We start from the raw sequence: 20224 nt of genomic DNA, 5'->3' as shown, positions 1-20224 counted from the left end.
TGAATTTATTTTTCTTACAATCTGGTTGTTTTTTATTTATTTTTTTTTTGTCAGAGTTTTTAATTATTTGGCTTGTTTTATGTCTTTTGCCCCCACCTGAGAACTTATATCTCTGTCATAGTTCATCCTTTACAACACAAATCAGACCAACAAAAAAAGAAACGTACAAATGAGAGAAGAACGTTGTGAGGAGAAATAAGATGAAAATACAAGGACGGTATTATTATATTACATTTATTTTATAAACAAAAAATCCACGCTACTGAGCTATTCAACAGAACCACAAGGCAAACAGGCAAAAGCCCATCTTGCATGCAGAACTCCCAACTTCACTAAGCAGTCGCAGGATCGTTAATCACACCCAAGAAATCATCCTTTATTGTACCAATGCAGAACTGCAAAGCAGAGGGAGAACTAGTATCAGAAGCAAACAAAATGAATCTAAATTGCACTATGCTAGCCCAGCTGTACAAAAGAGCCTTTTGTCAAGCGGTTCTAAGAGACCAAGTGTGCCAAAAACTAACTATGGCAGCTAACCAGGATCAAACAAGTAAGAGATTCATGGAAATGCAGGATATGATCATCCCAGCACTCCACCGTTCAGTTTGATTTAGGGTTGAAAATTCAAAACATGGCACACCGATTAATCAAGGAACAATTAAAAGGACCATTCCTCGGATGACTTTACTCCATTTTCCCAATCACATGGACAGCACAAGGAAAATGAAAACAATAAAAACAAATTAAAGAATCACTAAGTGAAAAGAAAACAGAGTGAGCGCATACAATTTCTGTAGCATCTACTCGTGTTCCAATTATCTTTAACCGAACTTCGCTATCTTTCTGAATCTTAACCTACAAAATAACAAAAGATCAATTTAACCATATAAACTAAGCTAGAAAAGAAACAACTACTCTTTAGAGAATCAGGTGAAACTGAAGCATACTGATCCATCTGATGTTGTATAATTTGGCATATCTCCAGATTGGAACTCCATATCATCCGGTATCAACTACAACACAAGATGAGGACGTTAACATATACTCTATCTGTAAGATATAATCACTATGATATGATATTTGAAGCCATGACTCAGAAGGTACAAGAGAGGAGCACTTTAAACTCCAAAAACCAGTAACCTATAGTATTGGTTAGAGAAGTTGAAAAAGTATAACTCTCATTGAACTTCAACTTACACATAAATTTTCTCATATATATGACTAGTAGACTACTGCTTATATACAATTAGCATACAACATTGACTACGTTAGCAAAAGACAAAATATTGACTATGTTATAAAGAAAGATGCAACATTTACTGACCTAAAGGCCAAAAGTATATGATTCTTTAGAGGTGGCACTTTATTAAAAAAGTTGAGTAGAAATGGTTATTTTGAAGGAAGGGGGAAAAATAGAAGGCAAAAAGAAACACACACAATAGCACCAATGCAACCCGCCTTAGTCCTTGCAAAAGCTTATAACTTCATACAAGACAAAATTTGAAGAAAACAAAATTTTCTAACAAGATATGGATAAAAGCTTATCACTGCTCAGAATAAAGAAGGGTGGATACTTACATGGTTTGAAACAAAGATTTGAACAGGACCAGCCTCAGCAAAAAATTCCATCTATAAGAATTCATATGCCATTACATATTTTATGCAGTTAAGAATACAAGTGATTGAAAAAACAAATTAAGAATATTGATGCCATCAAGGTAAAAGAGGAAAGCATACCTTGTTCACCATAGTAACAACAACTTTTAAGATCTCTCCTTTGAATGGTCTGAAAACAACACACTGGTACTTCACAGGGAATGTGACAAAGCCTGTCCCATCGCGAATCAGTCTCTTCCCAATGTTTTCTATGCCAGTAATTGCAACCACAAACCCACGTTGACCATTGCACAAAAGATGAAAATATACCAACTCCTTGATCCATCCCACCGAGTAGCAAAAACAGCGAAGAACATTTACCACATACTTGGTTTTTCAAAGATATAGCACTTGAAAGTTAAACTTGAGCAGGAGAACTTAGTGAAATTCAATCATAAAGTGACTAAAAATGGAGTTGACCTAATATTAATTATGCAGAATGAGCCATGTTAATACAAATACATGCCGTATTGGAGCTTATATTGGCCAAGGTATGAGCTTTCACAAAGTCAAAACTGAACAAGAACCGGTGCTGAGTGTCCCCCCTCACCAAACTCAATGTGATATGGGATTTACCTATAAATTAATATCGGGTCAAATTTCAATGTATTTAGCATTACTGCGTCTACACAAGGACTGACAAGACTTAGTTTTTGGTTTGTTTTTGTTTACCCAAGTTTAAACCATAATCAAACAGATAAGGGTTTCCATTCCCAAATAAGCATGTAGCAAATAAAGTGAAAAGAAGAAAAGAGAATCGAAAGGTTTAAGTTTTCCTCGGATTTAAATTTCGTAGGGCTACAAGGCAGCCAAAAAAAAAAAGCAAAAGAAAATTGCAAGGGTTAGATTGTATTTAATAAGAAGAAGAAGAAGAAGAAGAAGAAGAGGAGAGGGAACCTACAAGTGCCTTCAACATCTTTCATGAGCTTGGCCACGAGATTTTCACGAAGATTGCGGCCAAAGTGACGAGGATGAAGCTGCATGTTTCTTTCCAACACTATATGGAAGAACATCTTCTTTGACAGCTTCAGGGAGGTAATGACAATCGTCGACTGTTGCTCAGCTAAGAGAGATAGAATGAGAGAGAGAAAGGGACCGGTTGCAGGACATATCGAGAGGGAGGGTGGGCTTTTTTGGACCAAAACCCGTAGGGTATTTGATTTTAAGGTTTTTTTTAATATTTTTCTAGTTTCACATTGGGCACAACCGTAATTTTCTACAATGTTGAGATAATGAATGTGTATGGTTTCCTAAAATAGTTTCAATCCTCATGATTTTAGGAAACACAACAAAAATCAGGAACAATCCCTTCTAACTTAGGGCATGTTTACGTATCAGTAATGGGTATAGGAGGAAAGGGAATGATTTCCATTCCTGACTTCTCCTGCGTTTACTTGCAATCATGAATGAAAAAATAAGTGGGCCCCACTTCAAAATCCGTAATCACATTCCCTCAAAACTAGGAATCATATCAACTAGGGGGAGTAGTCGATACGATTCCCATTCATGTTTTCTCTTAATAACATCCATAAATACCCTTATCACTTTACCATAATTCTAAAATTAATTTGGATTCTGATTCATGCAAATTACTAAACAATAACAATGGGAATTAATCTCATTCCATTGCTAATTCCATATGTTTAGTAAACAGCTTAATGGGAATGATTCTTCCCATACCGATTCAGTAGTTCTCCGATTCCTAAATTCTCTGATTCCTTAGTTTCTCCATTACTGATACGTAAACATGCCCTTAATAAATATGTCATAAATTAATAGAAACAGAGAGGGGTTATATTTTCTCAAGAAAAAAGGAAAGGGATATATTTTGCTTCAATTAAAATTGGAAAAAAAGAAAAAGAAAAAAGACAGCTAGCAAGGCACGAAATTGAGAAGCAGCATATGGGGTGAGAGGCCGGCCCAACAAAAGGAAAGACCAGTTTGAGGCAAGAGATGGCCCATAAAAAAGTCCAAATCTCTAGTCTCCCTCTCTCTCTCTCTCCAAACAGTGAGAGCCCTCCAAGTCATTCATTCTATGAATCTATGAATCTATCTATACAGTTCGCAGATCAGTGTCTACATTTCCTTGTCTGGTGTCTGCTCACTGGAGTGGTGTCTCAGTCTCAGTCTCAGCATACTCTCATAGACCCAATCCAAATGCCAAATCCCGAACTCTGAAAGCAAAACCCCCAAATCCATAACTCATTTTCCCCTTCTTCCTCAATTCTCAAAGGAGACATGGTCGGAAAACCTGAGCCGGTCAACGGCACAGCCACTGCGAAGACCGGCCCATCTCCGTCCCCGGCCACCTCCATGTCAGGGCTGAAACCAGATCTCCTCAACAACCTCTCATTCAAAACCCTAAAACTCAAAACCAAGCAGCAGGAGCTCCTGATCCGAGTCTCCATCCTCTGTTTAGTCTACATCCTCGCCTTCATTACGCGCCTCTTCAGCGTCCTTCGCTACGAGTCCATGATCCACGAGTTCGATCCCTATTTCAATTACCGCACTACCCTCTACTTGACCGAGAAGGGCTTCTACGACTTCTGGAACTGGTTCGACTCCGAGAGCTGGTACCCCCTCGGCCGGATCATCGGCGGCACCCTCTACCCTGGCCTCATGGTCACCGCCGCCCTCATCTACTGGACTCTCCGATTCCTCAGCTTCGCCGTTCACATTCGCGAGGTCTGCGTTTTAACGGCGCCGTTTTTCGCCTCCAACACCACCCTCGTCGCCTATTTCTTCGGCAAAGAGATTTGGGACACCGGCGCCGGCCTTGTTGCCGCCGCTTTGATCGCCATTTGCCCCGGTTACATCTCCAGATCGGTCGCCGGCTCCTATGACAATGAAGGTGTCGCCATTTTCGCCCTGCTCTTGACCTTTTACTTGTTTGTGAAGGCCGTCAACACCGGCTCGCTCGCTTGGGCCTTGGCCTCGGCGTTCGGCTATTTCTACATGGTCTCTGCTTGGGGAGGTTATGTCTTTATTATCAACTTGATTCCGCTTTACGTTTTGGTGCTTTTGGTCACCGGTCGCTATTCCATGAGGTTATATGTCGCCTACAATTGCACTTATATTATCGGAATGTTGCTCGCTATGCAAATTCGCTTTGTCGGCTTTCAGCACGTGCAGTCTGGCGAGCATATGGCTGCCATGGGCGTCTTCTTCTTGATGCAGGTTTGCTTTTCCATGCACATTCAATTTACTCTTATCAATTATATGAAGTGTATTGCATGTTTCCGCTTCCGTTCGGTGTATATGGTATGATATATAGTCCAATAAATCTCTATTGTAAGATAGCCTTGTAACCACGTTGGTCATCTTACAGATTGTTAAAGTATAAACTAACTTACCCAATTCATTTACTTCTTTATTCATTTTGCTTTGGTGGTGCGTGGGGATGGTGTTGGCAGGTATTTTACTTCTTAGATTGGGTCAGGCACCTACTGAGTGACACAAAGATGTTTCAAGCCTTTCTAAGGATCACTGTCACCTGTGCAGTAGGCGTTGGTGCCGTTGCTTTGGGAGTCGGCACTGCATCTGGGTATATCTCTCCATGGACCGGACGGTTTTATTCCTTGCTAGACCCAACATATGCCAAGGATCACATTCCCATTATTGCATCTGTCTCCGAGCATCAGCCAACGGCTTGGTCATCTTTTATGTTTGATTTCCATATCTTACTCTTCCTTTTCCCTGCTGGTCTCTACTTCTGCTTCAAGCGGTTGTCAGATGCCACTATATTTATAGTTATGTATGGTCTTACAAGCATGTATTTCGCTGGTGTCATGGTTCGGTTAATTCTTGTTGCCACACCTGCGGTTTGTCTTATTAGTGCCATTGCTGTCTCTGCTACTATAAAGAATTTGACACAGTTGGTAAGGGCAAAGAACAAAGTTTCCCAGACGGGTTCCACCAAAGGAGGCAGCAGCACAAAAGGCTCTTCGAAGGTGAGATCTTTCCTCCTTTATATACATACGTGCATGCATACAACACAAACAAACATACATATACATTATACAATTTTGATTTCTTGCTTATTGCTGAGTAGAGAATCCATACTCACCAACTTTTTGAACCAAATCCAATGGCTGATATTCAAATCTTGAAAATAAAATTATTTTCTGAATAAATGTTTGCTGTCAAATTTTGATCCATAGTTAGTACTTACTGGAATTTTGGTCCATGGTGATTTCTTTTGATATTTGTTTTGGTGGTTTATATCAAACGCTAGTTTTTGTTTTTGTTTTTAAATTAGAGTACATAACAATTATCATTGCTCACATTTGTCTTACAAACAGGGCTCTGTTGATCAATCTCAGCCTTTTCAAAGAAATGGTGCTACCGTCTTACTTTTTGGTGCATTTTACTTGCTTAGTAAGTATGCAACCCACTGTACCTGGGTCACGTCAGAGGCATACTCATCTCCCTCAATTGTTTTGGCTGCAAGAGGTGCCCATGGGAACAGGGTCATTTTTGATGACTATCGTGAGGCATACTTTTGGCTTCGTCAGAATACTCCTCCAGATGCTAAAGTGATGTCATGGTGGGATTATGGGTACCAAATCACCGCAATGGGAAACAGAACTGTCATAGTTGACAATAACACCTGGAACAATACACACATTGCTACGGTTGGGCGTGCAATGTCATCTTATGAAGATGAGGCATATGAGATAATGAGATCGCTTGATGTGGATTATGTCTTAGTTGTATTTGGTGGTGTTACTGGTTATTCTTCTGATGATATCAACAAGTAAGTTCATATGAATTTCATTGGAAATTTTGAAATATCTCTTGTTATTTGATAATACTTGTAGAAGCATTTGATGATTGTGTTGGTGGCGCAGTGCAGTTATGCTTGTGTGTTTCTCTTAACTCTATCAATATTTCTGATTCATTTTCAGAACCCTTTTGTTCAATTTAATTGGAAGTAATATTTTGGGTGTTGTCATTCTGCTTTCATCATATAGTAATACAATTTGTCCATGCTAGATTTCTGTGGATGGTAAGAATTGGGGGTGGAGTGTTTCCTGTGATTAAGGAGCCCGATTACCTCGTTAATGGTGAATATCGGGTTGACAAAGGTGCAGCACCCAAGATGTTGAACTGCCTCATGTAAGTTTCATAACACAGCTAAGATGTGTAAACTTATGTCATGTGTAGGTGCATTTAAGAATTCTTAAACACAGCTAATAATTTCATATTTTTCCCAACGACACCTTACTTCATTTTATCAACATAATAAAACAAAAGGCACAGGTGTCCAAAGGAGTTCTGTAATCCAGAACAATTTGTGCATATTTGTGGGGGAGAAAGAAAAGAAAATTATTATAAAATGAGCATTTTATGCTGGAGCATATAATTATGGTTGTTCTTTTATGAATGAATTCTCTCAAACTTTTTGTAATAACGTAACATACTCTTCTTTAAACTAAATTAACATATTACATTTGCCTGAAATTTGTCAAAGAGATGATTGTGTTGACAATGTTTTGGGTTGCAATCCCTAATGCCTACTGATTGATGTAAGCGAGCTATAACGGAAAGTAAATGGAGTTTCATTCTGCTGGACCACTGGTTCTAATGTGGGATTTACTGGGTGCTTTCTCACTTAAAATTAATCTTAGATCCTTAAGTGAATTATTTATTTGGGAAATTATTATACTATTGATGTTCCATTCTTTGTATGATGTCAAGTTTTGTGCAAAAATGATTTGTTTTTCAATTTTGTTGGCGATTAGGTACAAGCTGTCTTACTATCGATTTGGAGAGCTGACGACAGAGTATGGCAAACCACCTGGGTAAGTTTCATGTGTCTTGAATAGGTTATTTGTTTCCAGTGCATTAGGTGTATCAAGTCTGGAATTTTCATGTCAAATTGCTGATTTTTTAAATTTTTTGGTTTTTTGTTGCGGGCTTTTGACAGGTATGATCGTGCACGGGGGGTTGAAATTGGAAATAAGGATATCAAACTTGAACATCTGGAAGAGGCATTCACGACATCTAATTGGATTGTTCGTATTTACAAAGTCAAACCACCTAATAATAGGTGGTAGATCTATCTCTCTTGCTGCTGCTACAGAAAAGACAGTAATTGAACATGGTAGATGAAAGCCTGAGAGCTTGGAGTCTTGAAATATAGTTTTTAGTGATAGTAAGTAAAGCGTATGGATTTCCTTTAGAGTTGGTTTGTGGCACTCAAGGCTCTTTACTGATATGATCGGGAACCCCCTAAATGGATTTGCGGTCTTTTTTGCCTCGGTTAATTACAACGGTTTTGTTCATTGTATCGTTGAGACATAGATAAGATTCACAATGTAACATTTGAGCAATTTTAATTTTAACTTTAAATCTCATGATAAATTTAGTGCCTTACCATCATTACTGCAACAGAAGGAATACATTTTGGGGAGGGAAAAAAAAAGTAAAATGCAAAGAACACCAGAATGCTTGTACTTCCCTAAATTCTACATTCCGCTAGTCCATGTGGGTTGCTGGTTTACCATTACAATGAAGTAAAATTGTAAGAAACTCTCTTGTTTCTGTCTTTTCTTTTCTTTTCAATGCATGCATTTACATTTAGTAGTTCTCCGACGAATTTTCTTAAAAAGGTTGTATTTCTTTCAAATAAACTGTTCACGAACTTGTAATCCTTTTTACCTGGGAAAGTATTGCGCTGGGTGAAATGCGTTGGTAATTTATGTGATCACGGTTGTAAAGCCTCACCAAAAAGAAGTAATGAAAGTTACAAAATTGGTAAATCCACCACCATAGCCCTTGGAGCTCCCCACAACATGTAGAAAATGTACTTGTCGGCATGTTGTGTTGAGGGTTCTAAGATTTATTTTTTTATTTATTTTTTAAAAAAAAAAATTAACAAAGGGGCAGAGCCCCAGGAATAAGAATTTATTTCCGTAAAAAAGAGAAGTGCCGATAGGTATAGGTCCATAAATTTAAAAGCAATTATCATTAGTATTTAGTAGTAGTCCCTAAAAACATTTATTATTAAAATAAAATAAAAAGGTAAAAGATAAGCGACGGTCACACGGACGGATGTTTAAGACCTGGTAGCGAGGTAAACGGGACAAACGCCAAGCGATTGAGCGATTGGGCGATTGGGCGATTTGCGATTGCGAAGAAATCATCGAAGCATGAGCGGCGGCAGCAGAGCACAACCGATAACGAGCGGGAGCGTGACGACCACCATCACCCTTGAGAATCCCGACGCATCGGCATCGGCATCGGCATCGGCATCTTCATCATCGCAATCGGATGCTTTGGTTTTGCGGCTGAATCGGAAGAAGAAGAAGCAAGTGACATGGAAGGAGGGGACGGTGGACAACGAGTTCATGCAGAAGAAGAGCTCCAAAAAGTGTTGCATCTTCCACAAGCAGAAGCCCTTCGACGAAGACGATAGCGATGATGAGGATCACCGCCATCAGCATCACCCCTCACCTTCGGGCCATCAAAACAACGTCTGTTGTGATGAATCGTAGAAGCATACTTTCTTTCTAGTTGTTCAATCCAGTGAAGAGTGATTGGTTTCACAAATCTGGATCTGTGATTTCATAATTCTTTAGGAGTTGGGAGGAGGAATTAGGATCTGTGATAAACAAACATATATAATATATATGTAATGCCTCCTCAATCTTTGTCCCCCATGGGTGGTTGCTTGCTTGTTTGTTTTATTGTGATCTACATTCTACAAAACAAAGCAGAGGTCGGTTGTGATATGTTATTGTTGATCAGTTGAGTTGATAATGATTTGATGTTGCTGATTGCTGATTGCTGATTGCTGATTGCTGATTGCTGAATGTCAATTAAAACTTGAAAGTTGATTTCTTCTAATGAACAATTGGCTGGTTCTGGTTATTTCAACGAAAGAAACGACCTAAAACCTTACATGCCTGTGCCACAAAGCAAGCTCGGATTGGGCTTCACATGAAATGAAACTTTACTTGAAGGAACCTGTAAATTACAATACAAGGCAATAGCCAACCATTGATGGATTAATTCAGTATCTACAGCCCACAAAACATCAATCGCAAGGAACACATCTGTATTGTAATCAACAACCAACCAATTACCATTGTTAATCCATACGTCTGTCTTTCTTTCATTGTTTCAATATCTCCTTTCATGGAAAAAAGAACTAGTGATTTTCACAAGCTAAAAGGTTAAGGGAAAAGGCACTAGTGTAAGTCAGAGTGTTGTGCCAAAAAAAAATTCAATCTCCATTGCCAATAAGCAAGCGATGATACAATTGTACTGTAATGCACAGCTTGACACTACTACCTTTATTAAGATAACATGACCGATCTCAACTTAAATTCCCAGTCCAAGTGGGATTGCTATTTTTTGATTCAAAGTAACACATCACAAGAATAACGAAATAATAAATAATTTGGTCACATACCATCTCCATTACAGCTTTTCTCAAACTGCTGCAGCTACTGCTTCAGACTTGAAATGCTATTTAGCATATGGCCGCATATCATTATCATCCAATAGTTGAAAATAAATCTTTATTTACCGTATTCTCCTTCTATACTTCTCCCCCTCTGATTTTACTGCAGCTATATCATGTATAACTTTGGCGAATTTTGTAGCTGAGATATTTCAGCCCATTGGATCTAGTGCAAGGAAACAAATCATCTATATCAAAGTGCAAATGAATTTCTCTAATCAAGGGCAGCTTTCCAGCGGCCAGTTATTGGCTTCGGTAAGCCATCAAAGATTGGTCTAGCCATCGTTGCAGTTGAGAGAGCTTGCAAGTCTTGTTTCAAGCTCCACCTTGACGTTGGCCAAACTGATGCTGTGTTATTACTCTCCTGGTCTTTTAAGCTTGATGTGCTTGATGATTTACGAACAACAGCCATTTCGTCAGTCATGATAGAATCGCCTAATCCCACTGGAATGGAGTTCAACCATCCTGACTCTGAATCAGATTGCAGTACTGCTCGGCTTGCTGATTTCGGCCTCATGGCTAAACCATTTCCTGTTGAAGAAGAGAAACCACTGCTCCCACCACTGTTTTCCCCTTTTAACAGCCTTTCTGGTGTACCAGTACCATTATCAACTTCAGCTTTCTGACGCCTTCGGACCGATTTCTCATCAGATTTCTCACCCTCCCCATTTCCAGGTTCTGCAAGGTGCGTATAATCAGCCATTGCACCATTCTCAGCCAAAAGATCAATTGAAGAATGCCTAGACTTGTTAGGGTGACTTTCAGACAATGGTGAGAGCACCTCATCATTGAAGTATTCTGAACTTCGACTTCTGTAGACTGCCATCTCCATGCCTTCAGCTGTATCCCTCAAATTTGGAGATCTTAGACCATAGTATTTTTGTAAAGTGCTCATTGCTGGAGTGACTTTCTCTTTGGGAGCTTTTGAACCCACAGAGCGGAATGGTTCTAGCACAATAGCTTGGCCAAGACATGGGGTGGATTTTTCAGTGTTGTTTTCTCTGCAGCAAGACATAGAAACTATAAGCTAACTGATGCTTATAAATACAGACTAAGATCGATTGATGCACTTGAGCATCCAGCTACCAGAAACAGTGGGAATTTAGAATTGCAGATTACAAATTCTTAAGGCAGAAGCCGTAACCTCGGTTTTTTTTTCAGCAATAACAGATGTACATTAGATATGGATTACATATATAGAGGCAGGACCGGTGTAGAACTATAGCATGTTTAGGGTGATGCTTCGGTGGATGTATTATAGTTGCAATGGAAAAGGTAGCATGTGAAAATGTAAGTAATAATAACATTTGATATTATCGTTTTGTTGTTGGTATTTCATGCTTATAGATTGTTTGGAATTGGAGTTAAGAAGAAAGAGGGTAGAACAGTAGAGGAAGGCGGGATAAAATGAGAGAACATGGAAGAGAAAGAATTGAGAAGATGTTGATTACCGTAGAGAAAGAGGGGAAGATGGCGGATGTCTTCCTGGCAAAGGTATTTTCAAAGTCTTCAAAGCAAACATTTGAAGATCTGTAGCAAACCCATTCATCCTTTTAATGTCAGCCACCTGTTTGTTTCATTACAAATTTACAAAGCATCATCAGCATTTACCCTTTAGCAATAGCACGAGACCATTAAAGAAAAGTGAGAAACTTAGAACAAGACCAAGAAGAAGAGGGCATGAAGCTGCAGCTGATGATGATAGCAATAATAGGAAGCAATAGACTAGAACTAATAGTAATAGAGCGGGAAATAATCAGAGCCAGGGAACGAACTAATTAAAGACAGGATTTGAAAACAGAGACAAATTAATTTAACGACAGGATTTGAGTAGAGCATATATAAATATAGCAGGGGGATTTCAGAGAAATTAGAAACCTCGACGCCGTATTTGATGGCAACGCCGGCAAGCGTGTCCATCTTGGAGACTTGGTGCTCTATGAAATTCTTGCCTCCTTCTCCTCCTCCTCCTCCTCCGTTATTGCCATTCTCCACCGACCTTGTATTGGAAGGAGACATTCTTCCCCGATCTCTTTCCTTTGTTGTATTTATATGTATATATTATAGCTTAATTAGCTGCTGCTGCTGCCCTCAAATCCAATCTTTGGTTTCTTTCTTGAGAAGAGTTTTAGAAAAGAAAGAGACACAAAAGCAGATCCATACATACAGAACTAAAATATTAAACTAAAAAAAATGGAGTCTACATAAAAGTCAAATGCTTCTCCTGTCCGGGAGAAGCAGCATCAGCATTTCTATTCATAAAATTAAAAAAATTAAAAAAAAAAATTCCTCAAACGCAGAAAGCAAACTAGCCAAGTCTCCCCCAAAGAAAAAGAAGAGAAGAGACGAGAGCTGTGAATTTGTGAATATAAAAAGATAGAAATGGTAAAGTATTATATTAATTTTGTATGTATTTCCCCTGACGCGGAATGATACAGTTGAGTTGAGGACTTGAAGGATGAGGAGAGAGGAGAGAGGAGAGAGGAGGAGGAAGACAGCGGGCAAGAGAGAGATACCGACTACCGACACATCTCAGCTCAGCTTAGCAGCATTCATTCATTTTTATGATATTTTATTCCATACATTAAAAGGGAGACTCTCCCTCAATACAGTCACGCAAACAAACGACTCTGCCTCTTTGCGGCCCCCACCTCCACCTCATCTCGTATGTAAAATTGTAATGTATATTCCGTTTCCGTCCTTGTTTTCTTTATTTTTCTTTTATTTGTGGATTTATTTTATTTATTGTACTTATTTGATGATATGATATATCACGCAAGATTTCAATTTTTGAGAACAAAATGACTTCAAATCATTTATGCATACATCTAGTGGAAGTGGATGGACTAATGCAATTTGAAATTTAATATTTATGGTATTACCGTTTACTAAATCAAAATTTACTATCACAAAATATTGATATTTGTCGCTAAGAGCTCCTTTGATATCCTATTTAGATTCAATTTTATAAACTTAAAAACAGATATTTAGTCCAAAATCATAAAAACTCATTTGGTAAGCCCATTTTTGAAAACCCAAACAAACAAAAAAAAACTCAAAAACACTCTCATTACTAAAAACAAAAAAAGTGAGGTTTTACAAAAAAATTTCTCTCTATTTGCACTCTCTCTCTCTCTCTCTCTCTCGTCTCTCTTCATTTTTTTCCTGGTAAACTTAGGAAGCACGCATCCTTCTCTCCTCTCTCCTCTTCTCTTCTTCTTCTTTTTTTTTTTTTTTTAATTTATAAATTTCAATTAGGAAGTCTAGAGTTTCTAATTTTAATTTCAATTTTTTTTAGATCTTAAAAATAGTTTGGAGTTTAATACCAAACAAGTTTTTAAATTTTTAAAACTCATATTTTAAAAATAAATCATAATTTTTGAATTAATTTTTTTTAAGTATAATACCAAACAAACCTTAAATAATTATTAAATAAATCAATTTTATCGTCAGTGAAATTTGAAGCGATTTCTTCAAAGAAAGTCGACTATGAGTGTTATTAGACTGAACACTGATTGGCTACTATATAATTTTAAAGAGATTTTTTATATAAATCCCACACTTCACTCTATGTTCTAAGTTTACCCCAACTTTTAATTTAAATTTTCACAATTTCTAAGAAACCCCCGCTATCTTTCTAAACTACCCTTAAATACACTCCCAAACTAAAAAATATAAGAACTAAAAGAGATTTTCTATTTAAACCCCACAATTTTCTTTGTTCCTAGCAAAAAAAAAACACACAAAATTGAAACCTCAAATCCGAAATTTAATACTTTCTAGAGAAAGAGAACATTTTTACCTCTCTTTAAGAACTGTAACTGAAATTCTAACACTTGAGTATTGTTGAGGGAGAGAGAGAGAGAGAGAGAGTTTAACAAGAAGTCGGAAGGAAGTTTCTAAAACTTAATATAAAGAATTGTGGGGTATGTAAAATTTGTGTATAAATATACTAGGTTTAATTATTAAGTTAGATGACTTTTTTTGTTTTTTTACACAATAATAAAGCTTACAACTTAATGATTTAAATATTGAGGTGAACAAAGAGAAGTGCGGAGTTTAAATAGAAAATCTCATTTTAAATTATGTGTAAAATCGTCTGACTGACATGTACTGTGTACATATCATATCATACTAGTCAAATTGTCTCTAGCCGCCAGGCGTCCAAGCTCTTCTTTTTTTCAGTTTTCCTTCCTGCTTCCTGCCACGCAATAAATAAACTACCGAATTTTTCCTTGTTGCCTTTATTCTTTTGGCGAGGAATAATATATCCCTCCCACCACCCAAGTTTTATCTTTTACATAAACGAAACGGATAGCATCAAATTGCAGTCCTCTCCTCCTCTAATTCGAGTCGCCCAGGAGAAAAAAAAAGAAAACAGTGAGTCAGTCAAATCCTCTTTGGCTCTGGTTCACTTTTTTTTCGGTCGAATGGCTCATTGTTTCATTTGGAAAGGCTTTTTTAAGCAAAGGGAGGGAGAGGGAGCGGGAGCGGGAGAGGGTGCGAGAAACAAGGAAACATAGATAAAAGATGGAAAAGAAAAGGCCCCAGCGAGCAGAGCAGTATTTATTTATTTATGCGTATTATTATGTTTATGCACAATGCATCACCACCACAAGAAGGATGCTTGCAGCAAGCAATGCCTCTTTTTAAAAGGGTCGGCATGTGCATGTGCATGTCCGCAAAATGGAGAATGAAACGAAAGCAAATAGATACAGCACTTGACGACACCTCTCAACTCAAATAAGCCCCCTTGTAGTAGAAGAAGAAACAAGACCATGTAATACACGTATTACAGACGACATCCAAAAATTACCATGGTACCCAAATGGAAATTTTTTACAGGACACAACACAACGCTGATAATGCACATCAAATTCGCACAAATTGATGATGAACCTATAAAAGAATTCGCAACAACGACATTAACAATAGTATTTTACCTATGATTATCAGGGCAAAATATTTTAAAAAGCAACTGTCACTAACTGTTAATGTATAAGATCTTTCTTTGTTCAACAATGGTTGCAGATCCATGCTGCTCATTGCACCTACCAAAAAGACAGAATATTACCTTTTAATTGAAATCTTCATAAAACTATAACATGAGAGAGAGAGAGAGAGAGAGAGAGAGAGAGGAGAGAAAAAGAGGAGGATGGGGGGGGGGGGGGTTGGTTGTTAAAAAGCCAAGCAAAACTGCACTCAACACATATCAAGCCAGAAGAAAAAAAAAACACACGCAAAATGTCTTACAACTTAGAGTAACTAAATCACCTACTGCATGTAAAACAATTATACATGATAAATTAAACGAATTATATGCATAAATTGCTGCAAATATAGTAAAATATTCAGTCGAAATGATCCAACCAGGCTCCATATTGATTCCTCAAGTTTCAATAAAGTAGAACAAAAGAACTTTGTTATGTATGGCTTGTGCTAAAAAACCTTAAGTAATTCAGACATACTCATAGTACACAAGACCGCACACAAACAAGACGGTTAAAAAGCGAAAGATAACCAAAATATGCTTTCTATGCTGGACTCACATAATGCAGTCTTTAATGATCCTAGATTCGGATGAAACAAAAAACGGTCCAACTCTTTGAAATGGAACACCTTATAAAATCTCATCAGCACACAAGTTCAGCTGATTTTGACAGCGACAAGTATGCTCCTATCAAGAATCTGATGCATCAAATGATTCCAATAGTCAATGTATCTAATTATCATAAGTCATAACTATACGTCCAACCTCATCTCTCTTGACTTTTTTGAGATTTAGCTTCAAAAGCTGGACTTCCAATAAAAGCAAAAACTAGGAACAACCTCTACCACATAACCCTGACACCCAACTTGATTTTGTCATTGAAATCAGGAACGATAAGCCACATATTCTCAATTCTGAAGGGACTATGATAACTGCTGATCCCCTAATCAAACATTATCAGGATGTGATTTACGACTGCCCCGGACACCTGAGCAACACAACAAAAGAACATCCCAGTCACTAGATATGGGGAACGATCAATCCTACAAAGATTAAGGATTATTCGAGGAGTTTAGACCACATAAACCTCCTGTAGCAGAGGATGATCAATAATGCCTTGGGACATAATAAAACTTAGTCTGTCATGGAAGTGGTAATTATGCACCTTGTAGATCTCTCTCCTATCTCTCCTAAAAATAAGTATCTTACTGTCTAGGATATCATTCAATATCCTACAAATGTCATGAAAGTCACCTCCTACAACTGTTTCATAAGATATGGATGATTCATACCCACATTGCAAGATGGCAGATATGATACATATCGAGAATATCAATAATTCCGTGTAACAGTCGGTGTGGCATTTCTGTGTGTTACCACTGATAGACTATGGTATGATTTCTAGAATTCTTCTGTATGCATTATTTAATTGACGTTTACTAGTTCAAAGAGGGCTAATATATGATTGTGGGGGTTTGTTGGGAGTTTAACATGAAAGGAGCTCAACTGTACTTCTTTGTCTTTTTACTACACAGTACATACAACTTTTATCTCATGGTAATTCAGAAACAATTTATAGGTACATGTATTTTATGTCATATCATTGGTTGGTTGCATGTTGTTGCTATAACTTCATGCTTTTGGAAAAAATATGCCCCGACTCCATATAATAGCTTTTCCTTTCACCAAACCTTTAAAGACCATCATATGTCATTCTTCCCCCATTAATCAGCTACATATAACTTTTTTTGAAGCAACATCTACAGATAACTCAAGCAAAACAATGTCACTAAGGTAAAATAGAGTTGCAAATTTGCCACATGAAAGGCCTAACTCTTAAGTAATCAACATAAAAATTCAAGTACAGATACAAGTATATTTGTCAATATTAGTCAAGCATTTCACATGAAGCGCAATTATAAGAAAAATTCCCAATATGTATCAGTTAAACTACTGATGCAAGCATGAAACGAGTAAATGATGATTCTCTTTGAATGACATACAACATAAACAAAATGGAAGACAAAAATGAATGTGTATGGTAGCAAGTGCAATACCATTTGTGTTTAATCAAGATCTTCATGCCTAGGCTCCTCCGATCCAGAGTTATGACCTCCCCTATTTCCCGAGTTCGACTCATCATTGTTTCCACTCCCACTATTACTAGTCTCAGCAGAACCACCAAATACCCTGAAAAGGCGTGGCAAGGAGATGGTAAATCTCCGCTCCACCGTTCGGGGAGTTGGACTCTGATTGTCTAGAGATGGCGCACCAATCCCAATCCCAATCCCACTCCCACTCCCACTCCCACTCCCACCACCAACTCCGGCAAAAATATTGACCCCACCAGCTGCCGCAGATTGATTAGCTCGATTGGCATTGGCGGGGGCCCCGCTAAGCCTCTGCTCGTAATCAGTATCATCGGTGGGCAACTCGTAGCGACAAACAGGACATGAGTTGTGCAATTCCAGCCAAGGCAGAATGCAATCCGAATGGTATATGTGCTTACAGGGCATCTGCTTGGCCTCCTCGCCGAGCTCGAACGAGTCCTTACACACAGCGCACTGGGACGAATCGGAATCCAACAACTCCTTTGAGATTTTCACAACCGGCAAGCCCTCCACCGCGGATTTCGAAGCGGGTGGCGTGCCGTACCGGTTTGGGTCGTTCTCCGCGAGCTGCTGGATCAATTGCTCGAGGCCCGGGCCGAAGAAGTAGTCGCCGAGATTAAGATTGTGGGGGACGCGAAAACCTGCCGGGTCCCCCCCGGCGCCGGGGTTGTTATCGATCACGAACTGGACATTGGCACCATTCGCTCTTAGGGTTTGCAAATAGTTTTGAAGGAACACAAAGGGGTTGAAGGCGTCGGGGTCCTGAAACGGCGAGGAGCGTGCGGGTGCGCCGCCGAAGAGGGCAGAGAGATCGTCGGAGAAATTTCCAGGGCCGGGGGCGGAGAAGAGGAGGGGAAAGCCGCTGGAGGCGAAGGGAGGAGCGTCGGAGGAGGGGACGGAGAAGAAGGGATTGGGGGGGAAAGGGTTAGAGTTAGGGGTTTCCATCTCTTCGACGAAACCACCACTGCAAATAGGGCAAACGAGATCGGAGGTAGGTGGAGGGTTGAGGGAAACCGTACGATCGCACTGGTGGCAAAAGTAAAGCTGAGGAGGAGCGATCGGGCCACCAACACTGCCGGAGTTGCCGCCCGAGGACGACATGTCGCTTTGATTGAGAAAGAAAGAGAGTTTCGACAGAGAGGATAGGCGAGCGATTTATATGGAGGACGAAACGAGGAAGACCTGAAACTGAAGGAGGGAGGGAGGGATTTTAGGAGAGAGAGAGAGATTGTGGAAAGTTGAAATAAATAATAAATGGATGAATGGTGAGTGTTTAGGCGTTGTTCGCGAGTGTACGCCGATATACGAGTATACGACGGATGAGGGTGACTAGGAGCGGACTTACAGTCCTAATATGACACAAACTTATTTACGTCCTATATGGTTTTTAAGTTACAAATTCTTTTTTCCCACTTTTCCCTATCTATCCTCAAACAACGGCAATTTTCCTTTTTCTTTTTTCTTTTTTCTTTTTTCTTTTTTAGCATTACATGTAATTTATTTATTTACGTGTAATTTATTTCCTTTTAGAGCCCTATCATCTATTTATTATGACAAAAAGGCAGGGGCAAGTAAGGGCGGTTAATATTCACATGAATAGTAATATTTTTGTTACTTTTCCACTTATTGTCATGGCAACTCAAGAGCAATTACTACTTACATGGGATTAATTTTATTTATATGTATGAGATTAATAATTGAAAAATTGCTAGGTATGTGTATCAAAAAAATATTTTTTGATAATTTTTCAGAATTTTTTTATATATTTTTAAATTATTTTTTTCGCTAATATCACAATCCTCATGCAACAACTCGAGTTGTTCTTGTCTTCAGGGCTGTCCAGTCTTAGTAGAGCCCACCATTTTCCCTGACTAGATTTCATTGCTGGAATGGGTTTTGGGAACCTAGGGGGCCTTTTGCCCAGGTTAGCACTACCACTGGAAGTGCTCTTACATGCCAACTCTTATGTTCTGATGCTTGATTAATGAATTATCATTTGTTCTAAAAAAAGAGGGCATGATCATGTTTGGGCTAGTTTCATCTCTAAATTATGATAAAACTAATTAATTATTAATGGTTTAGGGTTTGTGGTTTAGGGAATTTAAGCCTAAGCTCAACCCTAGTTTTTTTTTCTTTTTCCTATAGTGATTTGGCTTAATGACAATATAAAGCTATAATTACTTTTATTGTTTCATTTTTTAGAACTTGTATTTACACACTTTTCAAATTTAATAGTCATGCAAAATGAAACACAACAATTCTACACTTGAAAATTGAAACAAACACATCAAAAAATTTCTTACTTATAATCTTATGGAGTCAAAATCAACAACCTGACAATCTGGATAATTTTTTGAACACATGTAAAACGAACATTGGATCCATCATTATAATTTCTAAATCTCTCATTACTTTAAAGGTTGATATATCAATGTCTATAATGAAACATAATAGTATAGCTAAATAAATTTAAAATTTTGTTAAAAGTCTCTTAGTGGCGTAGAAGAGCGTGCGGAAAGGCTAACAGTAATAAACAATAAGTAAAATGCCTAGCGCCAAAAATTAATAAAATTAGCATAAGTGGTTTGATTTGGGATAGGCGAATTTCATATAGGCTAAATCAAATAAACCAAACTAATCACGATCAATTCAGTTCAGTGTAAAATTATACTTGTTTGGTGTTGAAACCGAACCAAACTTGTCATATTGGAGTCAATTTGAACAGTTTGGTTGGTTTGATGCCCACTCATAATTACGAAACTCTACCACAGTTTTCACAAAAATCCTGAAATAGATTTCAGTTAACATCCCTCAAGAACAAAAAAATATGTTGGAGCGGCGACCTTCCTTTAATTGGATACTCTAAATTATAACGAGGAACTCCTTAATACCCATCCATCAATTGCATAAGCGTTGGGCGTATGGAGGGTCTACTTTTTATAGTTTTTCCTATTTCTTTGCCTTACTGGGCTTGAAAACTAATGAATATGGGGGCCG

At 38.2% G+C, this 20224-nt stretch overlaps 5 protein-coding genes and 1 long non-coding RNA gene across 10 annotated transcripts; 2 read left to right on the top strand and 4 right to left on the bottom strand.

Moving 5' to 3' along the window:
• Positions 1 to 8: 8 nt before the first annotated feature.
• On the bottom strand, positions 9 to 2793 carry LOC103338862 (DNA-directed RNA polymerase II subunit RPB7-like). Of its 2 annotated transcripts, none has more exons than XM_089055607.1 (6): positions 2571 to 2793; positions 1738 to 1929; positions 1579 to 1629; positions 948 to 1013; positions 787 to 855; positions 9 to 395 (listed from the first exon to the last, which is right to left on the bottom strand). In XM_089055607.1, exons 1-6 carry the CDS (start codon positions 2667 to 2669, stop codon positions 333 to 335), a joined length of 540 nt encoding a protein of 179 aa, XP_088911733.1. In that variant the 5' UTR covers positions 2670 to 2793; the 3' UTR covers positions 9 to 332. The 2 variants fall into 2 exon arrangements, with proteins under 2 accessions (XP_088911733.1, XP_088911732.1); XM_089055606.1 differs by having other exon boundaries at positions 1738 to 1903; positions 2554 to 2792.
• Positions 2794 to 3611: 818 nt separating this feature from the next.
• On the top strand, positions 3612 to 8022 carry STT3B (staurosporin and temperature sensitive 3-like b). Its single transcript, XM_008242120.2, has 6 exons — positions 3612 to 4833; positions 5070 to 5606; positions 5958 to 6412; positions 6652 to 6774; positions 7401 to 7460; positions 7586 to 8022. The coding sequence occupies exons 1-6, from the start codon at positions 3895 to 3897 to the stop codon at positions 7713 to 7715; spliced, it is 2244 nt and encodes a 747-aa protein (XP_008240342.2). The 5' UTR covers positions 3612 to 3894; the 3' UTR covers positions 7716 to 8022.
• A 673-nt stretch (positions 8023 to 8695) lies between these two features.
• Positions 8696 to 9392, top strand: INH3 (inhibitor-3). The gene has a single exon (XM_016795621.2). It carries the CDS (start codon positions 8811 to 8813, stop codon positions 9153 to 9155), a length of 345 nt encoding a protein of 114 aa, XP_016651107.2. The 5' UTR covers positions 8696 to 8810; the 3' UTR covers positions 9156 to 9392.
• An 83-nt stretch (positions 9393 to 9475) lies between these two features.
• On the bottom strand, positions 9476 to 9861 carry LOC148915459 (uncharacterized). The gene is made up of 2 exons (XR_016122100.1): positions 9747 to 9861; positions 9476 to 9627 (listed from the first exon to the last, which is right to left on the bottom strand). It is a non-coding gene; the product is annotated as an uncharacterized LOC148915459 (long non-coding RNA).
• An 8-nt stretch (positions 9862 to 9869) lies between these two features.
• On the bottom strand, positions 9870 to 12707 carry LOC103338865 (uncharacterized). Its single transcript, XM_008242122.3, has 3 exons — positions 12005 to 12707; positions 11578 to 11693; positions 9870 to 11127 (listed from the first exon to the last, which is right to left on the bottom strand). Exons 1-3 carry the CDS (start codon positions 12143 to 12145, stop codon positions 10341 to 10343), a joined length of 1044 nt encoding a protein of 347 aa, XP_008240344.1. The 5' UTR covers positions 12146 to 12707; the 3' UTR covers positions 9870 to 10340.
• Positions 12708 to 14860: 2153 nt separating this feature from the next.
• LOC103338866 (RING/U-box superfamily protein) lies at positions 14861 to 18583 on the bottom strand. Of its 4 annotated transcripts, XR_514620.2 has the most exons (3): positions 17174 to 18583; positions 15116 to 15177; positions 14861 to 15025 (listed from the first exon to the last, which is right to left on the bottom strand). XR_514620.2 is itself a non-coding variant. In XM_008242123.2 (2 exons), the coding sequence occupies exon 1, from the start codon at positions 18326 to 18328 to the stop codon at positions 17183 to 17185; it is 1146 nt and encodes a 381-aa protein (XP_008240345.1). In that variant the 5' UTR covers positions 18329 to 18583; the 3' UTR covers positions 14861 to 15177; positions 17174 to 17182. The 4 variants fall into 4 exon arrangements, 3 of the variants coding, with proteins under 3 accessions (XP_008240345.1, XP_088897724.1, XP_088897723.1); XM_008242123.2 differs by having other exon boundaries at positions 14861 to 15177; XM_089041598.1 differs by lacking the exons at positions 14861 to 15025; positions 15116 to 15177 and adding an exon at positions 15488 to 16104.
• Between the last annotated feature and the right edge of the window lie 1641 nt (positions 18584 to 20224).

The sequence above is a fragment of the Prunus mume genome, linkage group LG7 (genome assembly GCF_029339155.1).
Source record: "Prunus mume cultivar Tortuosa linkage group LG7, ASM2933915v1, whole genome shotgun sequence".
NCBI lineage: Eukaryota > Viridiplantae > Streptophyta > Magnoliopsida > Rosales > Rosaceae > Prunus > Prunus mume.
This window is presented reverse-complemented; position numbering and strand designations above follow the sequence as displayed.